This window comes from Orycteropus afer, unplaced genomic scaffold, assembly GCF_000298275.1.
Source record: "Orycteropus afer afer isolate SDZICR_OR568_19922 unplaced genomic scaffold, OryAfe1.0 scaffold00098, whole genome shotgun sequence".
NCBI lineage: Eukaryota > Metazoa > Chordata > Mammalia > Tubulidentata > Orycteropodidae > Orycteropus > Orycteropus afer.
The window spans coordinates 4,102,269-4,119,635 of record NW_006921685.1 but is presented as its reverse complement, the minus strand read 5'-3'; the positions used below and the strand labels follow the sequence as shown (position 1 = coordinate 4,119,635).

Below are 17,367 nucleotides of genomic sequence, written 5' to 3'. Positions count from 1 at the left end.
CAACAACAACAACAACAAATCTTTCTGGAAGTAGATTGCCCCATCTTTCTCCCACAGAATGGCTGGCGGGTTTGTACTGCCAACCTTCTGGTTAGCAGTCAAATGCCTTAGGCACCATGCCAACCAGAGCTCCTTAGTGGGCACTGTACTAACCTTTATATGCATTTTGTTAATTTATCTTCTTAATAATCCCGATAAGTTTGATACTACTCCATTAAATTGTAAACACACAAGAATAAGCAAAATGCACATTTTCTCTCACCACTGTATACATAAAGTAAGCCCAGTGCTTTGCACAGGGTAGCACTAAATATTTGCTTTATAATAATAAGACAGAATAAATTAATGACCATTATGTTCTGCAAATGATGAACCTGTCCAAGGTCACAGAGTTGGAAAAACAAGGGAAAATAACTGAATCCAAGTAGTCTGTAGTAACCACTACAATAAGCTATTATACTTACTAGTTAAGCTTGTACTATTAATAACATATCAACACCTCCTTATTAATTTTACATATGTATTTTAAGTTAACAAATAACTGTACTAATCATAGGCCAAGTAAGTACCCATAATATTAGGAGCTGCAAATGAAGTTAAATAACTTGCAAAAACAGGATACAAACCATTCCTTGCCAAGGTGGTGGTGGTCCCATGTTATGAAATTCCCTCACATAATCATTGTAGGACTAAAATGAAAGATGATAATGTCAATATTAAATACAAATCACCCCAGAACTACAAAAATAAATCAGATCCTGATTTTATCTATGTGAATTCTATAAAATGAAATGCTTACCCCATTTAAAAACACATCTCGACGAACTCCTGAAAATCGTCTGTTGGGAATAAGATTTGTGAAACTAAATTCAGGTAATTCATAAACTAGTTCCAAGAACGTAATTCAAAACTAAACAAGAGTGAGCCCAACTTACCTGTCTACTTCCTGGTATCGTGGATCCTTTAAATACCCTGTTCAAACAGCAAGCATTTTAGTATATGATATATATAAATTTTTATGACGGCATTATAATTAAACCTTCCTTACCACTCAATTCAGTTTTTTCCATGAAATATGTACCTTAAGTGCTGCTACGGTATTACTCCATTTTCAAATTTTCTTCTCGGTTTACACAATAACATGGAAAGCACCTAAATAACTTCATACCACAGAATTATGAACTGTTACTGTTAGAGAGGCTTTGGTATGAATCTTCATACCCCAAATCTGTCTAGATAGAACATTTCTTCATTCTGCACCAAAGCAGGAATAAGGGCAAAGAAATATTTAAGAAACACTGTAATAGGACTTTCTTAAAACAAATATTTATGTTCCATCTTGAGTATGTACATACAGGCCTTACTAAGTCAACCATAGTTTTTAAAAATGCAAATGAGAGGAAAACAAAATTATAAAAATGAAGGACCATGGAGATAAAGAGAAATATTCTTTCTTCTCCTTCTCTTCGTCAGGACCCAGTAAATTAAAATATAAAAACACCTAAGCACCCGTATTTCTGGGGAAAAATTAATTTCACTTTCAAGAAGTCTCCCAGTTTAAGAAAGAATGAGATCTATCAAGCCACTTGTTTAACAGTGCTATTAGTGTTTACTAACACCTATTTCCAAACTGTCTAAGTATTTTAAGTGTCCCACTGACTATGTTTTAAATATGTGTCTTTCCTTGAACACAGTTTGCCAATGAGGCACAGACTAAGTGAAAAGCTGCCTTTAGATTACAAACCAAATGTGCCTCTATTCCTCTCAAAAAACATGAAATTAAATTATTCTAGTTAAAAACATATGACATAATTTCAGTTTCTGTTACACCTAAATGCCATATAAATTGCTGTACCACAGGGAATAAAAAGCTAAGAGAATAGGTCATTAGCTTTCCCTGACTTTATTTTTATATACATGTGCAGGTAAGTTTCCATTTTTGCAATAATTACAGATTAGTTATTTCAGATAATAGATTATGGTAACAAATTATACTGGAATATACTAGACAACTATGATGGAGTAGGGAGGAACTGTTAATGAGATTTCCTAAGGCTTAGTACTCACATCCTAAAGTTTCTCAATTTTAAAAGTTTAGGAGTATGATAGAAGTATATGTATGTTTTTAAATAATTCTAAGTCAAATATCTGCAGGATTATAAAATATTAACCTGGTCTCTGATGAAACTCAGGGGGATAGTCAATCCTTGGTTTCTTTCTGCTGTTATGAATATCATAATCTTCTGGTCGACGCCTACACAAATTAGACACATTAGAAATTAAACCATAAACAGCTGAGAGAATAAACATCAAAGCAAGAGCTTTTGACAGAGACAAAGAATAGTTCATTATTTCCCTTAAAAAGTCCTAATTTTTGGTTAGCAAATAACCTTGAAATTCCTAAATTTTAATTCCTCCAAATTATTATAAACCAAACCTTCGATATATTGTTTAAAGTTATTACCCTACCATCTACAATCTCATGCTATAAGGAGACTCACAGAGAAAACCACCTGCTCAATGCATGTATAGCACATTTTAGTGTTCTAAGCAAAAGTAAACCTATCACCATAAAACTAAATACCCAGTTTAACAAAACACTTTCCAAAATACTGTCTCCATTCCATTCAGGTGAAAAGCAAAAAAGAAAAAAGAAAAAGGAAAAAAAAACCTACTGTCATTATACATTAACTAAAACCTATATATTTTAACTTATTTAAGTCATTTTTGGATAAATCTAAACAAAATGAAGAAATTCTTAAAATTTTCTTCTGCTTTGCATGTAACTGTACTTTTCACATAATCATACAGAAAATCTGATACTTAAAGTAAATTTACATGGAAGTTTTAAAAATTTTAATACTTGGGAAAAACTAATTTCTACAGTTAATAACATTTAGGAATTAAGGAAATTTTTTTTTCCAAAGACAGTGCCATAATGTAAAACTGGCAAGTAATAGTATCAGAGTCTTAATACATAGTTCATAAAACTAATTCAAAGTATATTCTTTAGAAGGTGAAATTTTACTGTCTGCAGAGAGGTGCTCTTTACTGTCTTCCATAAATCTCGATGGTTGTTTTCAGACATCATTAAATACACTTCATTTTACTCATTAGCATTGAGTTGAGGTAAACAATATTTAAAAGAAAAAAAAAAAATTTCAAGTTTTTTACTAATAAATATAGCTTTTTACCCTTTATGTCAAATAAAAACTCTAAACAACCTGGTATCACTGTTTTTTAGCTAAGTTTTCTGAATACCGTTTTCAATAACACAAGTTCAACTGTTTCATTTAGTCAAACTGCAAAGTTAAGTGCAATAACCCCAAGCCCCCCAACACAACAAAAGCAGTTGCATCTACAATAAATAAAACTAAGAAAATTAAAAGCTGGTTTAAAAAACAAACATACCGCTTTCTTGTAGTTTGGGTAGTGCATTTACGACCGGTATAAAACATGATAGTAACAGTTCATATAGTAGTCCAACTACTGACTTTAAGCTGTAAGCCACATACATAAATGGAGGCCCTGGCAGGCTTGAGAGGAGGTGTAGTGGTGTAATAAGTATAGTTTGCAGTCCATTGCAACACTGAGGTAAAAACTTCACTTGTATATACTGTATTGCACTGGAAACCTCTTAGCTTAAAACTTCAAAAGACATCTCGGTGCTCAGTCCTTTTAGGCCAAAAATAAGGGGACTCTGCCAGGTTTCCTCCTACCTACTCCAGCGTCCTTGTTAAGCTCAAAGAAATGGGGACTCTTGTTGGATTATCTGTACCTACCACAGGATGTTTCCACCAAAGGAAACTTAACCAAAGGTTTCATCCCATCAACCACACTTCCAACAGTCTTTAGCAGAATATTTTAGATTTAGCTGTATGCAAATCTATACAAGGGAAGGTGTTGGATAGAAGGGCTTAAATCAGTCCTTTGCAAAGACTTCTCCAATTCTGTAACAAGTTAAACCCCCTTTTCCTGGAAAATGCTGTTTAGTTCATAAGGTAGTGATCAATAACCATGGCGATCCTCTAATAAACACTGTTAAGTCCACAGGTACTGCCAGCATCTGGAAAAGTTGTAAATAGACACAGCAACAGCCCTTCTTTTTGGTTTGTTGCCGGGTCTCCCAGGGCCACTTGATCCCCTTTGGAAAGAACCTATTGTTTTCAGAAGCTCAGCAAGATGTGTGAATTCAGTGGGTACATGTTAGAGAATATCTGGCAATGGGGTTAACACATCACGGTGGTAAAATTTCAAACAGTCCCAATAATGCTCCTCTTGAATATCAAAATAACTTAAAATATTTTATCCTCTAAACGAGGCGTCATCTTCTGAAAAGATATTAGTGATCCTTTTTAAAAGTCCCATATCTGATAAGGCTTATCCAGAGACACACCTGAAAGAAAAGGCTTTTTACAAAATATTAACAACTTTTGCAAATAAAGACTTCCTCCTCCTCTTCCTTTCTAGCCTGTTCTTAGTAACAAATGCCTACCTCATTTCAATTATATTATAAGAAAATTATCTAATCTAAACTAGCTATCACTCTTTAGCAAACATTTTTTCTGCAAAGGAAAGATCCCCATTTTCCTCTTGAAAAATGACAGAGACCAAGGTGACCATGTGAAATCCTCAATGAAGCCACAAACTAGTCCATGCAGCTTGATTTGAGGATTTTCTCTTTCTTCTTTACCGCAGGACAAACTTTTGACGAATCACATTCCTCCATCATGTTATTCTGACACATGTGCCTATTATCAGTCCAAAGAACGTTTCTAACCTTCCCACATCCCGGACTGGTTCTCGACGGGATGGACGTCCTCTTGATCGGGGCTGAGAATGCATTCTTCTCTTATGACGCATTTTATGAATGACCTGATACAAGTCAATACTTTCATCAGGAGGAAACAGAAGACAAAGTTGGGTTCCACATTCAAGTTCAATTTCCTGGAATAAGAAAAGTAGCAATTTACAAGCTGGCATAGGAGAACCTTTCAACAGACTTGCACTTTCCTGATGTACAGACCAAGAAGAGTGTCTTAGAAGCTTCCTTCTCAGGATTCAGGATCAAATGGAATTGCATTTACACATCTTCCTGATTTAAAAAATCTTTCAAAAGTGTTTCATATATTTATATAAAGAGTAAAACTAGAAACTATGGTATCTCTAAGGGTAGACACGCAATGCAGTTGCTTAAAATTCTGACTGCAACAATCACTTTCTGCAAAAGAATATTCTTTGTGCAAAATACAAAAACACCAGAACAAAGCCATCTATCTTAATATAATGGAAGAAAAATATATATATTAATTTCCATGAAAATACTTTTATGTGGCATCTAATTTGCAAGAATCAGTATCTTAAGTCACGAAGAACAAACATAAATTATATTAACTGATACTAACAAATTAATCATTTAATTATGTTAATGTGTGTCAATAACATTAATAATTATCAACTGCTAAATACACTGATATATATTAGATTAACTATAAAGGTGGACTAGCCTATAGATGAGTTTTCTACAATTAACTTTTTCAATTACCAACATTTTCAATTATGAGCTATGGAAACAATACTACTTCTAGTTCTGAATCATGAAGGGAAACTACAGAGGGCAAAGATTTAGGTCTATTTCACATCAATGCATACGTTCAATTTAATCTGCAGACTTGAGAAACAAAGGCACTTAATCTTCTTTTCCTAAAGCTCCCTTCTATTCAGAAACCCTCAAGATGTTAAATAGCATTTCTAAATGTATCATACAAAGTATGAATCTGTTAAACAGTGTTAATAAAAAAAAAAAAAAAACACATAAACCAGTGCTCTTGAAAAACTTTCCCTTCAATTATATAAAGAAACTCCCATAGAAAACTACCTGTATTTTAACATCAATGTAGTTCTTACTAATCTGTTGTAATCATAGTAAACTTGAGCTCCAAATAAAAAGTATTTTTCCTTATCTTTCATATCAATTCTCTCAGAAATGGTTTTAAAAATTGTCTTTCAATCAAGATTTCTAAATGGGTCAATTAAATGTGTGTTCTAAAAGAAGTAATTAAAATGACAAACCTGTCCATCACGTCCGATCTTTACTGGCTTATGTTCATTCCAAGGATTGGTAAGATGAGCCGACTTAGTGAAGGGTAATTCACGCCTAAATACAAAGTGTTACCACTTATATTTCACAGAATCTTATAAGGACCTTATATCACGTAAGTAGTGGATACCTATGTTAATTATGGTTTAAATGAACTAAAATGTCAAGAACCACTTAGACTGGTAGAGCTTATTTCCTATAGAGAGAACCCTTTCAGAGAAGAGCTCTTACAACTTTGTCCACAGATGGGCTTTGGAAACAAGACAGTTCTGAGTTTTAAATCCCAGATTGTGTTCTCTCTCTCTCAACTTCTTTGAGCCTGAGTTTCTTCATCTTATAAACAAGAATAATCACCACCCATTTCCTTGTTGTTTTTAGTTTGCACATGGTATAGCTTATGTACAATATTAAGCACAGGCCTTGTTTCAGCATCTCCAACAACTTTAGTTACCATTTTTATATCAACAAGAAGCTGAATCTTACCTAGTTAATAACAAACAAAAACAGAAAGGTTCCTTACCCTTGGGTGAAGGTTGCTTTCTCAGATTCAAGTTATCTCCCACATTCAATAAAGCAATATCCCCCACCATCCATGAGATGGCTCTTGAGCTGTACAATACTAATGTTTATTTATAAATTTATGTATTTGTGTGTATTAATCATGTCCTCAACTTTCTACTTACCGTTCTTACTACAGGGCAGTATCAACACTCTTGAGCCAGTTTTATTATTTAAAATGAGAATAAGAGAGTAAAATGGCCTCACTAAATTTAAAAAAGATAATCTGTATTTGTACAGTCTGTTATCTATTAGCAAAATGAACACAAAAAGGGCAAAGATAAACATTGTTGGTTGCCAAAAACTAATCAGAAATTAACAGCATTTGATGATTTTATTTATAGGTATGTATCACTTACTGTCCATGGTTAAGTTTTGTGAATTAGGATGTTATATGATTTGGACTCTATACAAACACGAGGTTAAAACTTTATGCGAGCCTGCTCCTGGTTACTTTCCTTGCTGCTGCTGCTACTGGCAGAGGACTGAATAGCAGCAATGGTGATGGCTGAGAGAGCTACCGCAGAAGCAAAGCAAGAGGCAGAGAGTGGGAAAGGGAGCAGTGTGACCAGCCCCAGCTGCTGTCTGCTCTCCACAGCAGCAGGACAGCCCCGGCCCCAGCCCCAACTGCCCAAGAGCCCACAGGACAAAGCCAAACCCAGACTTATACCCTCTGCCTCACCTACCTGTTTTCTACCCACACTGGTGGTCCAGTACTGAGAAGAATCTGGGCTTGGGGTCTTTAGAACCCCAAAACCCAAACCCTTATGTCTTTAAAGACATAAGGAAAACTGCTTTCTTTTTTTAAAAAAGTATACAGATATGTATACGCTGTTGGACACTGTTTAAACAGACATTAAGTGATGCATACCTATACTTACATAAAAAGTAATGTCAAATTTTAAAATTAGTTTTAATTAAATGAGTATTTATTGTACCCACTACACAAATGAAACCGCCAGTTCAAAGGACATCAAAGTTTACTACAATAAAAAGTAGCACTTGAATCCCCAAACTTTCTTCCATATCATCACATCAGCCAAAGAATAAACAAGCACACACAAACATAAGGCAGTGGGTGACATAAACAGGATACACATTTTCTTTTTCAAATGGGGGCGGCTATATCTATTTTGAAGGAAAAGGAAGTAATCAGAAAATGCTTCTTAGAAATGGCATATGGGATAAGCCTGAAAGAAAAGTAACACAGGTAGCCATACACTGAAAAGTAAGTCAGGGTTTTATTTGAAGCAAAGAGAAAGGCTTGAGGAAAGGCATAATGGAGACAGAAAAACACAATCAAGTAGTTCAGTCCAATGGAAAAGCTACATAACCATTTATTCTAACTTTAGGAGAATTTTCTTTAAGGTAACTATTGAACACTCAGAATTTACATAACTTTTTTAAATCTCAGGGGAAAAACTGATATATATCTAAAGGTAAATTTTAACAGGACAGCATGCTTTGTGGTGGTAGAGATACATGTGTATGGGGAAGGGTGTAATAAATGATGGAACTATCCAGTAGGTACTGTTAAAAGCTTTCTTGGTCTTGGTCTAGTACACATCCTACTTTACATCAAGGGCAGTTCAAAGAATGTGTACACACACACACACACACACACACTCTTATTTCTCCTTTTCCAGTTGTCAGAGATTAAAAGACTATCATTAGGTAACTAATACCCAACAAAAGACTATACTAAAAGCTTAGAAATCCCAAAAAGAGCTAGTGAACTTTCTCTGTATTTTGTTTAATACTTTTTTAACCTTGATTTGGAGGTTTAAGGTTCAAGGATTCATGGCACATGTAAGTTAACTGACCTAGTTAACATGTTTAGTGCTTCTATTCTACCTCCTAGTTTGTTGTGGAGTATATGGAGGGATGGAGGGAGGGCTTAAAAGCTGGCAAATACCTATCCAAGGAACAATTTGTTTCTATTCACCCGGAACAACAGAGGAAACAAGAGTCAGGAATAGAGGATATAGAATGTGTGGCTAAATCCCTCCATGAACAACTGCCTCCTCTGCCATGAGACCAGAAGAACTGGGTGGTGCCCAGCTGCCATTATGGAACACTTTGATCAAAGATTACACAGAAAAAGTGATCAAAAAGGAGAATGTGCAGAACAGAATTTCCAATTCTTACGGATTTCAGGCTTTCTAGAGTCGTGAAAGCTGAACGGAACCCATAAAAAATTTCTGCCCTGAGATGATGTTTAAACTTTGATCTTTAAACCAGAAATATCTCCTGAAGTCCTCTTAAAACTAAACAACAATTTTGCTTAACTATTAAAAAACGTCTGTCTGGAGCAGTGTACTCTTTCTAAGACTTATCTATAAGGGACCAAAGTGACAAATCCAATTCAAAAGATTAGATAGAAAACATAGGATGCAGTGAGTTCACATTAATGGGGGAGGAACACAGAAAAGGAGGGTAAGAATGGTTGCAAAATTCAAAGAATGTAATCAATGTTTCTTAGTTGTACACGTATAAAGTACTGAGCTGGTGTATTTTTGCTGTGTATATTCTCAACAAAGAAATAAAAATTTTTAAAAGTGTGCTACAAAAAGAAAAAGTTACTTAAATTTTCCTCTATTTTGCCAGTTAAAGAACAGATGTAAGAAAATAACAAATGAAATTCCATAGCCTGTAATATACAGGAAGACCACAAAATATCACAGAATAAAAATAAAACTTTAATTTAAATATAAGTAATGGTATATTCAATATCCAAAATAAAGGCACATGCCCAGCTGATTGAGTCATTTGGGGTTGTGATTCTTTGCTGATATTGGGTGTAACTAGATTCAAAAGGTATGTGCCCACTGTTTTAACACATTAATTAACATCAGCCAAGATATCACAGAGATCTGTAAGGCCTCAGGCAAAACAAGGCTCAGGAATCACCTAAGAATTTGAATAAATTAAGAAAAATTTTGCAGGTCCTTCATTTATGGCTATCATCCTTACTGTATCTTCTCTTTCCAAGATCACAATTACAGAATAGGCATCCTAACAATTATCTTCTGAGCTAATGTGCTACGAAGCCTACAGATCGCTATCTTATTGAGGTTCCTATGGACCATGGTCTGACCTAAGTGGTTAAGCAAATAGGCAAACTTAACAGACAAACATAAAAGCACAGTTTTTTATGTTTTGAGTAACGATAAGGTTATTAAAAGTTTACATAATAATGGTGCGATCATGTAAGGAAAGAGAAATAGGTTACTTGGTATGAGTATAAAAGAAATAGTCAATTTAATTCCAGATGAGTAATATTTCATAGATTACTGCCTTACCTTGAACTACTAATTCCAGGTAGCCACTTAAATAAATCACTTTTGAGGCATCCCTCTAGTATTTACCAATTAATTCTCACCTTATCTCAAACTCCAGTGTGCCTACAAAACACCTGCCTGAGATTCAACAAGATTGGGATGGGTCTCAGGAATGTGCATTTTTAATAATCATTACTGACGGAAGTGATTTAGGGACTACACCTAAAGAAAATTATCTCTAGTTATTATTAAAGCCAAAGACTTCTTAACACATATGTATATCTGTATATATATATATGGCAGTTATTGGGACCTCTAGTGATGTAGTGCCTAAGGCATTTGACTGCTAACCAGAAGGCTGGCAGTTCAAACACAGCAGGCACTCCTCAGAAGGAAGACTGGGCAATCTACTTCCATAAAGATACCGCCTCAGAAACCCATGTCGCTATGAGTCAAATAAATTCGATTGACAGTGTGGTTTTTTTTTCCCCCCACTAGTAGTTATTGCTACTGACAACAAAGACCTCAGCATTTCTATTAGTTAGATCTTTGTAATTCTGCAAGTGAAAGGAAGTTTTTATTGTATACAGAAAATAACTAAGAGTTTAAGTAACTTACCCAATGAAGTACCAATTCAGTAATACTGCATGCCCTCTAGAACTATTAAGAACTGTAAAATTATTCTTTAACAAGGTTTCTTAGTACTTCAAAAAAAATCTAAAGTTTTTTTTTTATTTTAAAAAATTCTTTCTAGGTTCTACATAACCAAAAACTTACTTTAAAATAACAAAACCACTTTACTACCCCAAATTTTGCACCCAATGTTTAGTATGGACTATTTGGGGTTTTACTTCTTTTACTACTATATACACTTCAAACTAGTACCAATAAGCAAATGAAGAGGAATAAAACTGAGTAATCTGTGAATAAAGTAAATCTTTTAAAATTAAGAAGAATGCTTTCTTACTAATATTATGAAAATGAACATTAATAGAAAAGTAACATTCAAAACAAGATTTGTCATTTAGCCATAAAGAAAATAAAATTCTGATACATACTGTCAGTAATGGATGAACCCTGAAACATTATGCTGAGTGAAATAAGTTAGGTACAAAAAGAAAAACATATAATTCCATTTACATGAATATCTAAAACTGGCAAGTACACAGACAGAAAAGTTTACTATAAAAGTTACCAAGGACTGCGGGGAGGAAGGAATGGGATTTACTAGTGCAGTGTACTAAGTTCTTATTTGGGGTGATGTAAAACTTTTGGAAATGGGTAGTGGGTATGGTAACAACACAAAATGGTTAAAGTAACTAATGTCACTGAATTGTACACTTTTAAATTGCTGAAATGGGCTTTACACACACACACACACACAAATAATACACACACACACGTGTATATAAAAAAAAAAAAAGAGCTCTACTGCAACTAATTTGAAAGAGATAATCAGTTCTTTATTCCCAAGGGAGTATCACCACCAAATATTTTCCAATGATAACCCCTACTGTTAACCCACCAGCCACTCCTTGGAAGAAAGACTGGGCAATCTGCTTCCGTAGTGATGTTGTTGTTATGTGCCATCAAGTCGCCCCAACTCATAGCGACCCCTCCTTGGGTTTCCGAGGCGGTATCACTACACAAGTAGGACTGCCCAACCTTCCTTCTGAGGAAGGCCTCAGAAACCCAAGGAGGGGTCACTATGAGTCGGACCCAGTTCGACAGCAGTGAGGTTGGTTTTTTGGTTTATGTGGGACAGGGACTACTGTTATTAGCCATACAACGTAACACTGACAAACCTTTCTTTTGGGCTTTATAATCAGTTATAAAACTAATAATAAATATCTAAGCTGAGCAAATAATCCGAGAAGCTGGACTGTATGAAGAAAAACGTGGTATCAGGATTGGAGGAAGAATCATTAACAACCTGAGATATGCAGACGATACAACTCTGCTTGCTGAAAGTGAGGATGACTTAAGGCACCTACTGATGAAGGTTGAAGAGTACAGTCTGCAGTATGGATTACATCTCAATATAAAGAAAACAAAAATCCTCACAACTGGACCAATGAGCAGCATCACAATCAATGGAGAGAAGATTGAGGTTGTCAAGGAATTCACGTTGCTTGGTTCTACAATCGATGCCAACGGAAGCAGCAGTCAGGACATTAGACGACGTGTAGCACTGGGAAAGTCAACTGCGAAGGAACTGTTTCAAGTGCTGAGGAGCAAGGATATCTCCTTGAGGACTAAGGTACGCCTGACACAAGCCATGATATTTCCAAATCACCTCGTATGCATTTGAGAGCTGGTCAATGAATAAGGAAGACCAAAGAAGAGTTGATGCTTTTGAGTTGTGGTGCTGGCGGAGAATGCTGAAAGTACCATGGACTGCTAAAAGAACTAACAGATCTGTCCTGGAGGAAGTGCAGCCAGAATGCTCCTTGGAAGCAAGAATGGCCAGACTTCGTCTCACCTATTTGATCATGTTGTCAGAAGGGACCATTCCCTGGAGAAGGATGTCATGCTTGGTAGGGTGGAGGGTCGACAAAAGAGGGGGAGGCCTTCAACGAGATGGATTGATACGGTGGCTGCGATGATAAGCTCAAGTATAGCAGGGATTGTGGGGCTGGCACGGGATAGGACAGTGTTTCGTTCTGCTGTGCATGGGGTCGCTATGAGTCGGAAATGACTCGACGGCACTAAACAACAACAAACAACAAAACTGTCTAGCTCCTGGCTAAAAATACAATCATTATCCTGTTTCTCCCTAGAAGCTGCCACCACATTTTAAAAATTTATAATTTTATTTTATAAATAATTATGAACTTATTTTTAAAAATCCTGAGAGTAATGAGAACCAAAAACCCATTGTCTTTGAGTCAATTCTCACTCACAGTGACCCTTCAGGACAGAGTAGAACAGCCCCATAGGGTTTCCAAGTCTGTAAATCTTTATGGAAGCACACTGCCTCAAATTTCTCCAGCAGAATAGCTGGTTGGCAGCTGAATGCTTCAACCACTGCACTACCAGGGTTCCTTGGGGCAATGGGGGTGGGGATATCTCCTATTATCTCAATACTCTAATTATAAGCATTAAAATATTATTTTCTCATGCGTTATCTTGAACATCTCTTTCCATATTGGTACATGGACAATCATTTATGCACATGACAAGATAAACCATAATTTATTTAATATTTGAGAGCATAAACCTTTTGCTACTCTATTAATAACCAGTCTAACACACTATTCACCCTACTATCATTGCCTTTATGTCTTTATATTACTTCACTGTCCTATGGTAAGGAGTTAAGTCTTTAGGCTGGCCCACATTACTATTCATCTTTGTCTTCTGTTCTCTTTCACTAACCACCTGCTCACAAAAATGGTGGCTCCCTGTCCCACATAAACCAAAAAACCAACCTCACTGCCGTAAAGCAGGGTCCAACTCATAGTGACCCCTCCTTGGGTTTTCAAGGCACTATCACTAAGGAAGCAGACTGCCCAATCGTCATTTGAGGAGTGGCTGATGGGTTTGAACCACCAATCTTCTGGTTAGCAGTCAAATGCCTTAGGCACTACGCCACCAGAGCTCCCGTCCCACAGACACATCCAAACCCCTCCTTCCTTGTAGTTTCTATATATTTACCTGCAGATCCAGTCAATTTTAAATACTCCTCCTAGCATTTTAGCATTCATTCCTGCTGGAAGCACCCAGTGTATAGGAGATCCTCCATGATGTGATTCTGAAGAAAGTCTTGCAAACCCTAAGAGAATCAAATCACAACATAATATATAGCTGCCAATATAATGTTTTTATATGTCAAAATTATGAGATTTTCTATGATTCTGATAGAAGTCTTACAAACTCTAAGAGAATCAAACCACAACATAATATACAAATATCAATATATATTTTTAAATACTAAAATTATTTTAATTCTTACCTTGAAATTTTCCACTCTCTCTTACAGAAAATATTAAGATCACACTTCTTGCAGATCTGAATGCAGCATTTAATTTCTTCTCATTTACAGGCAGCGTGGACCACACACCCTATCCAAAAAACAAAGATTGCATATTGAAATTAACTATAAATCTCATGTTTCCAATTTTATTTGCAAAAGAGCAAGACTACTGATTTTGGTGCATTGTAAATTCAAGTAAGCCATAAAAAGTCTTATTCATCAATTGCCAAAATAATGCAGTATTAACTTATAAAAAGCACAGAAGAAACATGGAGGAAATTACCAGCCCTTAACAAAGTCATTAAAATAACTAGTACACACATTATAGGGCCAATCTTCTAGGACAGAATTCTGTGTAATAAAACCAATCACCTAAAATTATTTTGAAATCAGAACCATTTACTATGGCAAAAAAATTCTGTTTTAAGGGAATCACAAATTCTGCAACATTCATCTCCCTGTCAATCTAATCAATAATTTAAAATTACTGTATTTATAAATGTAAAATTGAATTTCAAGATTCTAGTATTTGTCATTCTATTTAAGTTCCAGTTATTTATGCATCAATAATTTGACCAAAGAAGCCTGTGTTTTAACTCTTCAGGAACTAATGGAACACAATTATTAATTAATTTTAATCAATACAGAATATGATTACTGCAACTTTAAAGTTTCTAAAAACCAGTAGAAACTGCACAGAAACTCATTTTAAAAGAAGAACAGAGAGACAGTTATTTGGTGTAACAAAGATGTATTTTTGTACCAATAACAAAGAAAAAAATTAATAACATGCAACATCTTATAGCAATTGGGCATATCCTTTTGGTAAAGTCTGGGGTGGGCCTTTAAGACAGTTCTTAAAAAAAAATCTTAATTTCAAAAAAATCTTAACCCTGGGTAGTAGCTATGCATTCAAGTCATTAAATTCATTGCCTTCAACAGAATTCATTTCTTCTAAGATTGTTGGATAATTTTTCTTTCTAAACACAACAAAAACTGAATGGCTGTTTCTGTAGAGATCAAATTTGATGGGTAAGATACAATGAATCTAATAAAAAAAAAATTCATGGTTAAAAAGGCTCAAGGGTAAAACATCAATTTAAAACAAAGTTAACACATGAAGCTTTAAAAAAGATGTTAACAAATATATTAGAAACGAAATAAAGACAGAAACACAAAAATCAACAAACACATCTTCTAAAGTATAAAATTAAACAAAATCTTCAAAATCAAATACTCTGATTCCTGAAATCATTTTTAAAAGATTTAAAGACAACTCCTACAATTTACCATAAAATGGTTACCTAACAAGCCACAAACCCAATACTAAATAGCAACCTGGCTTTTTAGCTCTACAGTTTTCATGAAAATCACACTATCTTATACTATATATTTACTCCTCAAGATACTTAAGCCCAACTTCCCACTTAAAAAAAAAATGCTAGGATCATGTTAATGTCGACAGAACAGATGCTAATACCTTAGCTTTGGCAAGTGACACATTCTCATGGTTGTTACTCTTTATGAGGAAAAATCTTGCATCCTGAAGGACATATTTGAGTTTACTGGTTTGATCTGAAAAAAAGAAATCCAAATTATTAACTATAGGCCATTATCACACAAAGAAGTACAAACTGTACTAATGGATATTAGCCCTCCACAACCCAGCTAAAATTTTAAAACTCACAATCACCCACTCAACCTGGAAAGCTAAGCCACAACACAAAAATGCAAAGCTTAGAAAAGACACCAGCACTCTGCAAGAAAGTAAATCTAATCTAGTGATGTTCCGATATTTCAGATCCATATTTAAGTATAAAAATGTCTGTAAATTTTGCAGAATTGTTTAGATTGCTTTTAAAATCGATTATACACCATTATTCTGAAATGTCTATTTTTTTAAAAGATACATAACAACCAGCAGACATAGAGCTCTCTGTGTAAGACTACGTTATTACCTTTTGTGCCCCCCCTTAATGTAATATATCGGAACATTACTACATTAAAATCAACCATTAATGGAAAACCAATAAGGCAAATAATGACTTAATGCAGCATGCAATGAAAACAATTTCAAATTTAAATGATACCTTTTCGGACAGCACGAACGGAAGATGATAATTTCTCATGCTTCTTTTCTGAACCTGTATTTAGCCAAAGTACATTTGTTCAGATTGAGCTTTAATAGAAATAAGACAAAATTTCTACAGTCTTGTCACATATAATTCTCATTCAAGACAAATTATTCTTCCTGGCGCACCCACACACACAATAAAGTACTTCTCAATGTGTACGAGTGTTTTGCTTTTTGGGTTGTTTGATTTATTTTTTTTAATATATATATTTGAACAGTTTCCCACTCAGAAAACTCGTCACTGAATCATCATCTTCCAAGAAAAAAAAAAGTGAAAATTCCACTTAAGCAGTAACAGAATAGGATTAAAATAATAAGAAAAAGCTTAGTTTCCTCTAGAATTACTACATTGAACATGCCAAAAATCAATACTATGGACACCAACAAGTTCACACTAAACTACAGCCTTCACAGCAGATTACACTCCAGTCAGTCAGATACAGTAACAAAATGAGAATACCTGCATATGACTCTGATGCAGAGCTTCCACTTCTATCAAAAACAATTGGAGATATGCCTCTAGCTCTCTTCCTTTCCTTCTTTTTCTCATCTAAAAGGAATCCAAACAAGATTTTTTAAAAATCACAATATAAAAACTAACACAAGTACTCAAATTGGAATATATTATACATATATACTCATATACATGTAACAATATGTCTGATTTCTATATAGCCATTAAGTATTAGTCATTGCTTATCTTTCTCTTGCCTTCAGTTTCTCAGAAAAAGTGTTCCACTTCAAAGACACTATTACAAAATTATTGTTTTTCACACCAATTTCAATGAAATCAAAACATATGCCTGTAACTGCAAAATCAGGGACTTAACTGCCCTACATCTAAACCATCAGTTGCCACTGAGCTGATTCCAATTCATGGTGGCCTTATGTGTGTCAGAGTACAACTGTGTTCCACAAGGTTTTTAATTTTTTTATCGCTGATTTTTCAGAAGTAGGTCACCAGACCTTTCTTCTGAGGGACTCTGGATGGACTCTGGCCTTGAACCTCCAACAATTCAATTAGTAGCCTGGAGCATTAATCATTTGTATCACCCAGAGATTCTGTATATACAGTGAAACCTGTGTATGCTAGAACTCACCAGGAACTGGCTTATTTTTCTAGGTCTTGCAAATTTTCCAACTTCAACAAGGTACAGGATTAATACTTTTCTATTGTTCTCTATTAGTGGAAAACAACTGAGTTTTCTTTCTCTGGCAGTTTCCATGTTACAAAGGTTCCAGCTTTCACAGATTTTGTATAAAAATCATCTTGAGTGGTTTTCCAAGAAAAAAAATATCTACAATGTAATTACTATTT

At 34.8% G+C, this 17,367-nt stretch overlaps 1 protein-coding gene across 1 annotated transcript in view; it reads right to left on the bottom strand.

The window, feature by feature from the left end:
- Positions 1–17,367, bottom strand: part of YTHDC1 (YTH domain containing 1) — a 146,880-nt gene that overhangs the window by 4,539 nt on the left and 124,974 nt on the right. The window contains exons 8-18 of the mRNA XM_042781216.1: positions 16,510–16,599; positions 16,006–16,059; positions 15,396–15,490; positions 13,895–14,003; positions 13,597–13,714; positions 6,073–6,157; positions 4,781–4,947; positions 2,172–2,254; positions 936–972; positions 800–839; positions 627–689 (exon numbers count right to left, since the gene is read on the bottom strand). Of these exons, the coding sequence (XP_042637150.1) occupies positions 627–689; positions 800–839; positions 936–972; positions 2,172–2,254; positions 4,781–4,947; positions 6,073–6,157; positions 13,597–13,714; positions 13,895–14,003; positions 15,396–15,490; positions 16,006–16,059; positions 16,510–16,599 (941 nt within the window). The remainder of the gene's footprint in view (positions 1–626; positions 690–799; positions 840–935; positions 973–2,171; positions 2,255–4,780; positions 4,948–6,072; positions 6,158–13,596; positions 13,715–13,894; positions 14,004–15,395; positions 15,491–16,005; positions 16,060–16,509; positions 16,600–17,367) is intronic.